Below are 5894 nucleotides of genomic sequence, written 5' to 3'. Positions count from 1 at the left end.
CAAAAAGGAATACAGATGGCGCCAGGATTGGCGCCAGACACGCATACGAATCGGGGGATAGGGAAGCCTTGGGAGCGGCTCCCCTTTTTCTTTCCCGAATTTGTATCTCGCCAATCACCTCCTACGAGACGAAATCTCTGTCCAGGATGTAGATTGCCATGTGACGTGTCTAGAATACGTCCTCTGATATGTCGCGATATCCCTTTCACGAGGGATACTCGCTCCAGGTATGGAAAAACTTTTTTACTTGAAATCATGCAATGATATACAAATTAATGGTGACAGGGTAAATTAAAGAAATCGTTTAATTTATATTTAATTACAACAGTCAAAATGAAATAGAAAATTTATAACTGAGTAAAATAAAATTTAATCCCTTTGCTTGAGAGAATCCTTGTCCTTTGTGCACTGTAACCCTTCCAAACCGTGCTATATTCTTGGAGAGATGACCTTACACCAGACACCACTCCAGCACAACATGGTCACCACTGAATTTTTCCATAACCTGACAATACAATGAAATATCTATAATAGAGGTCATGGCCATCTATGGTTTAGACTAAGGCGTAAGCCTTAAATGTTTTTACTTAAATGTAAATATATAAAATGTAATAAATTAGATAGTAAAGATCGTAATATTCTTAGTATTTAGCTAAGTTTTAGGCTAGCCTGATACAAATTTAAAGTTATTTACTAGGTTAAATGCCTAGCTTAAAATTTAGTATAAGTTTTTTCCAGTGCTTAGTCTACTTAGCCAACATATAAGCAAGCTCAATAGCCCAGTCTAAAGTTTTTAGAAGTTTTTTAACGTTAATATAAAAGAACTGAGTTACTCGTTAGCTTAACCTCTGATACTTAAACCTCGTTGAGTTTTACAAAAGTTCACAAGAAAATAACACTTATAACAATTATCAAGTTCCTTCTAAATATCACGAACTATCAGGTAATATTTTATAGGACGTGCAAGTTAGGTTAATGAACCGACAAAGTTCATATATAAGCAATTTGAAAATCGACTGAAACACGCGTAAATGTAACTCGATTCTTACCTCCAAACTGCTAAAAACCCGTCTCCTTTCTCTCCCCAAATCCTTCGGTAGTTTTGTTGAATTTCGCCTTCATCGTCAATAGTAGCTGTCCTCGGCAAACTTCTTAATAGTAAATCTTCATATTAATTATACCATTAAACTCTGTCATCCATGAAGACTATAAGCAGATCGGCTGATACACAAAAAACATGTAGGAGTGTTCAACAACAGGTCCTGTCGTTCTGGTCTTCGAGTCACAACTCCTATTCTGCGTTTTGGCAGTTATATCGTCACCTCTTCTTCGAGACATTATATGGTCGCCTCTGCTAAACTTTGTTATTTCGTTTATAGCTTTGGGTTTGAAAAGGTTAATCAAGAAAACATTTATCATGAATCAGCCAAATTAACTTTATGAACATGAACTTTAGCCACAATAAAGTAATAATAGTAAATCTAAATAGCTAATTACAACTTGGTGATTACGATTCATGAGAAGTAGAAGGAACTCAAAACATAAACTCCTAAATCCCATGCTTAACAAGAAACAAAATATTTTAAAAGGTATCCGGGAGTTTATGTAAATAAAAGAGAAATAACATACTGTCAAGTAAACAATAAATGTGAAATATATCTTTGATATATTTTGTATACTCCCAGCAACAATTTGATTAAAGTTTACTAAGTTTAATCAAAGAAACCATTTGTTCAACTTTTACTCACTCCCAGCAACAATTTCATTACACACTCTTTATAGCCCATGTGTATCTTACCCCCAAGGAATATGGTAATATACATAACCATGTAAGCCTATTATACTAGGCCCTCTTGAACCAAGAGTTCTGTGTTTCTCATAGATTCAAGTGCAGCGGCCCGTTTACTTCTCTCTCTGACTTTTAATTGATCAATAGGTAATTCAGTTTCAATTTCAACAACAGTATGAAATCCTTCTTTAGGAAGAAGCAAAATGAGTGAATCTGTTGTCCTGTACACAACTTCACGAGACTTACCCTTAAGCACACGAGCTGCTTTTACTTCCCCTAGGTGATTTACTTCTGTCTTCTTTACTATACCAAGTGGATAAGTACTTGGTTTGCTTGCGTCCTCTTTTAACAGAACAATATCTCCAACAGCCAAGGTTTTATGATTGACAGGTCTGTAACGATCCCTTTTATCTACTGCTTGATTAATGAGAGTTGCAAGAAACTCTGAATGATATGCCTCAACTAGTCTGTTTCTAGCTTGTCTAAGCTTATAGTAATTATCCTTAACATCATCAATAGCACTACTACCAGGCACCCAATTGGTGTCATCTGAAGAAGAATTCTGCAACTCGGGAATAATGTTCACTGATACCAGATCATAGCCTTTAAGTAAACACTCAGGAGTTATTGGTTTTTCTACATTATCAATACAAGCATCTCTCAGACTATCCTTAAAAGCAATTGGTCTTTTGTTAATAAGATGGACAGTTTGACAAATAAGGAAGTAAAAATCTTGATAATCAAGCACAGTGTTCTTAATAGAACTAAAAATTAGCTTTTTCACCATTTTTACACAGCTTTCAACTAGCGAACCCAAAGAACTATTACCTTTGGCATAATGCTCGAACTTCAGGGGCTTAATGTCATTTTCTTCAAAGAAGGCATGCGTTTCAAAATCGTTGAGAAAGGTTCCAATGATTCTACTACCAGCAGTGAGCTGGGATCCCAAATCAGATATGCAAAATTCCGGGATGCCAAACTCATATATGTGTAGTTGGGAGGCCTTGAGAAAGTCTCGAGTATCAGCAGATAAACATATCTTCAAGTTGATGGCACGACTCCACAAACATGTCACGCATAATAACCAAATTTTCTTCCTTTCACCATTCCATATTACTGTATAAGGACCAATGTAATCTATGAAAATATACCTGTATGGAATAGGTGGTGGATTGCTCCGAAAATCCCTATAGGCACTCTGATTTGCTTTGATTGGTCTCTCATTAAGCCTTCTACAAGTTATACATTCTCTAAGTACCTTCTTTACTGTGGAATAAAAGTGGATTATCCAAAATTGCTTACGTAACTGAGCCAAGATCGAATACACACCAGCGTGTCCTAGACTAACATGCATATCACGAATAAGCAATTTAGTTAGCAAACTATGCTTAGGTAACAGCACAGGAAAGAAAATCTGTTCGTTTCTTCCGAATTTACTCCGGATTCTTAGCAAAGCGTCTTTGCTCTGGAAAATATTCATTTGAGTTACCAAATTGGGAATGTTTCTTTTTAATGTATGACTTTTCTTGAAGAATTCACAAACTTCTGGGAAGTTATTTTCCTGTTCTTTACCTATTATCTGCCTACATGCTAAAGCATAAAGATTTTTCTCCTTGACACAATTTCCCCAATGAATGTCGATTCCTTTATTTGTTAGTTTTTCTCTGATGTTCTTGATGAATTTCAATACCATCCTATGAACAGTTGCTAGCTTATGGAAACTGGAAAACTTAGTCAGGGGTATCAAGTGTTCAATGCTCTTTATGTCTTTCTTGTTATTTTCTTTACTTTCAGAATCTGTTGAGACAGTGATTAAGGAAGTATCTTCCCTTTCAAGGCCGGGTACTTCATCTCTCTTTTCAAGGGGGTTTGGCACCTTAAAACTAAACTGAACCTCATCTTTCTGAGGTTTCTTAAGAAACTCGGGTCCACCATGATACGCAGTCTTCTGAAGTCTCCTGTATGAGACACATCTACTAATATAATCTGCAGGATTATCATATGCATTCACAAATGAAAATGTTATTGGGAAAACTTGGCACAAGTCACCTATAGCTTTCAACCTATTTTGAATAAAAACTCCTTTCTTCTGCAATTTATCATACTTATATGTATAAGAGTAAAGCCAATTAAGAGCAACCATACTGTCTGAATATATCGCCATGCTCACAATTTTGATTGGAGTAACGACTGATTGACCAGCAAGTTCTTGAAATAAACTGATTAGTGTCTCTGTGGCTAGTCCCAAAGCTTGAAATTCAATTACAGGAATGGTTTTCTTCTCTAACTGTTTGTTAACGACCCTGCTCTTGGCGGTCAAAAAACTTGTATTACCATTGAAGACATTTACAATATACACCACAGTTCCATAAATATCCTTACTTGCATCTGAAAATGCTACTAGTTTATAGGTACCATCTCTCCTACCCAGGAATCTAGGAATTACTACTTTAGGAGTAGAATTCACCTGTTTTCCAATAAGTGTCCATTCCCTTTTTAATGTTTCTGAGAGAGGGCTATCCCATGTGATAGTCTTGTCTTCTTGAAGCTTTTTAAGAAACAGCCTGGCCCTGTTCAAGATTGGTCCATAGATATTAAATATATCATAGATACTATTCAATGTTGACAAAATTGACCTCTTTGTGCTAGCTTGCGTATCAAGGAAAATCTTACCAGGGCCTAGTGAGTCTGCTTCCCTATCCCAAACCATGCCGAGCAACTTTACCTCTTTGGGTGTTTCACTATCATAATCTCGGTCAATCATTTCTTGCAGTTCTGCATCGTTTGTTACGAATTGTTGCAATTCAAATTTGTATGGTCCAAAGATATTAGGGAGACAGTAGTACGCTTCATATAAAGCCTTGGCAGAGTTACACGAATATGACCCATTGTCCATATAAATTGTATTATACAGCGATTTCTTTAAGTTAACCATTTCCTCGTTGTCACTCTCAACATCCAATATCAAGATTTTGAACAAAGCTAGCATGAGATGACAAGGGCTAGGCCTTAGGCCAAAACTTAAACGCTTGTTCCTATAGCCCACAACAGTAAAGTCACCCTTAAGAATATTTCGATACCATAAGAACAACAATCTATTCTGATCCTCTTCCTTGAGTCCTATCATCAAAAATGCCTTTTTCAAGTCAAAACAAATCATATGGGAGTCAAATCTCTGCATAATCAGAGAAGTTGCAATTTTGTGATTCAGACAAGGGCCTGGAAGCATACACTGATTGTGACTATAAGTGCTCTTCGCAGATTTGTTTTTCTCACATAAGTTAGACAGAAACACGACTCGACACTTGGTCGTGTCTCTGGCCATTTTGAACACAGGCATATGAGGCAAGAAACTAGCTTCTGGATGTTCATATATAAAAGAATTAATATCTTCAATTTTCTCTATGATTCCCAGATTTTGTTGCTCTTTAAATACATCATTAACCATCTTTAAATGCTCAGGTTTATTCTTCATACGTGTTAAGTTAGACTTCAGTATCATCCGGGATAAATTGAAGTTCTTCCCTAACAAATGGGATATCTTGTTGTTCCACATCAGTGGCATTACTAGTCTACCTTCTTCATCTCGTTCTGTACTATCAAGAACATACTTTACTAGCTTTTTATTGGTTTCTGTGTCATCTTCAGATAGCTGGGATTTTTCATAGTCCAGATATTCGATGCATTGCTTTTCAAGCATTTCTTCCGTAGCTTTAATCAATTCAGACTGCTTTAGCTTACCCTTTTTTGTTAAAAATAGCATAGGTTGAATTAGTGTTGGCTTCTTGAACTTTGATACTCGCCTGTGATCTGTTGGAAATCAAGTCAACATCGTCCTCTCGAAGTTCAGACTGAGAGACTGCCAAAAAGCTATGTCTATCGAGGAATTGTAATTGTCTATTAGTCTGGGCAGCTTCCCCTTCCATACAAAGTGTGTCTCCTTGAGTGCTAACCGCAGTATGTGAACTATTTCCAATATTAATGTTAGGTAAATAATCCAAGTTTTTCATCATTCTGTTAATATTACCTGTGAGCATGACACCAACTGGAGTGTCAAGATACACAGAGGGATTGCTTAATCCAAATTTGTGTGTAGTTAGCGACA

The 5894-nt window shown here is 36.4% G+C and overlaps 1 protein-coding gene and 1 long non-coding RNA gene across 2 annotated transcripts; both read right to left on the bottom strand.

Annotated features, from left to right (window-relative positions):
- Positions 1 to 303: 303 nt before the first annotated feature.
- On the bottom strand, positions 304 to 2759 carry LOC137626560 (uncharacterized). Its single transcript, XR_011041048.1, has 2 exons — positions 1050 to 2759; positions 304 to 505 (listed from the first exon to the last, which is right to left on the bottom strand). It is a non-coding gene; the product is annotated as an uncharacterized lncRNA (long non-coding RNA).
- Positions 2760 to 3222: 463 nt separating this feature from the next.
- LOC137626549 (uncharacterized) lies at positions 3223 to 5489 on the bottom strand. The gene is made up of 2 exons (XM_068357594.1): positions 3362 to 5489; positions 3223 to 3254 (listed from the first exon to the last, which is right to left on the bottom strand). Exons 1-2 carry the CDS (start codon positions 5487 to 5489, stop codon positions 3223 to 3225), a joined length of 2160 nt encoding a protein of 719 aa, XP_068213695.1.
- Positions 5490 to 5894: the final 405 nt, after the last annotated feature.

This window comes from Palaemon carinicauda, chromosome 34 (assembly GCF_036898095.1).
Source record: "Palaemon carinicauda isolate YSFRI2023 chromosome 34, ASM3689809v2, whole genome shotgun sequence".
Taxonomy (NCBI): Eukaryota; Metazoa; Arthropoda; class Malacostraca; order Decapoda; family Palaemonidae; genus Palaemon; species Palaemon carinicauda.
This window is presented reverse-complemented; position numbering and strand designations above follow the sequence as displayed.

Coding starts and splice junctions, on each gene's coding strand:
- LOC137626549 (XM_068357594.1), bottom strand. CDS start 5,489: ATGCTTGAAAAGCAATGCATCGAATATCTGGACTATGAAAAATCCCAG. Junction 3,255..3,361: donor AGCATGTAGGCAGATAATAG/GTAAAGAACAGG, acceptor AATATTTTCCAG/AGCAAAGACGCTTTGCTAAG.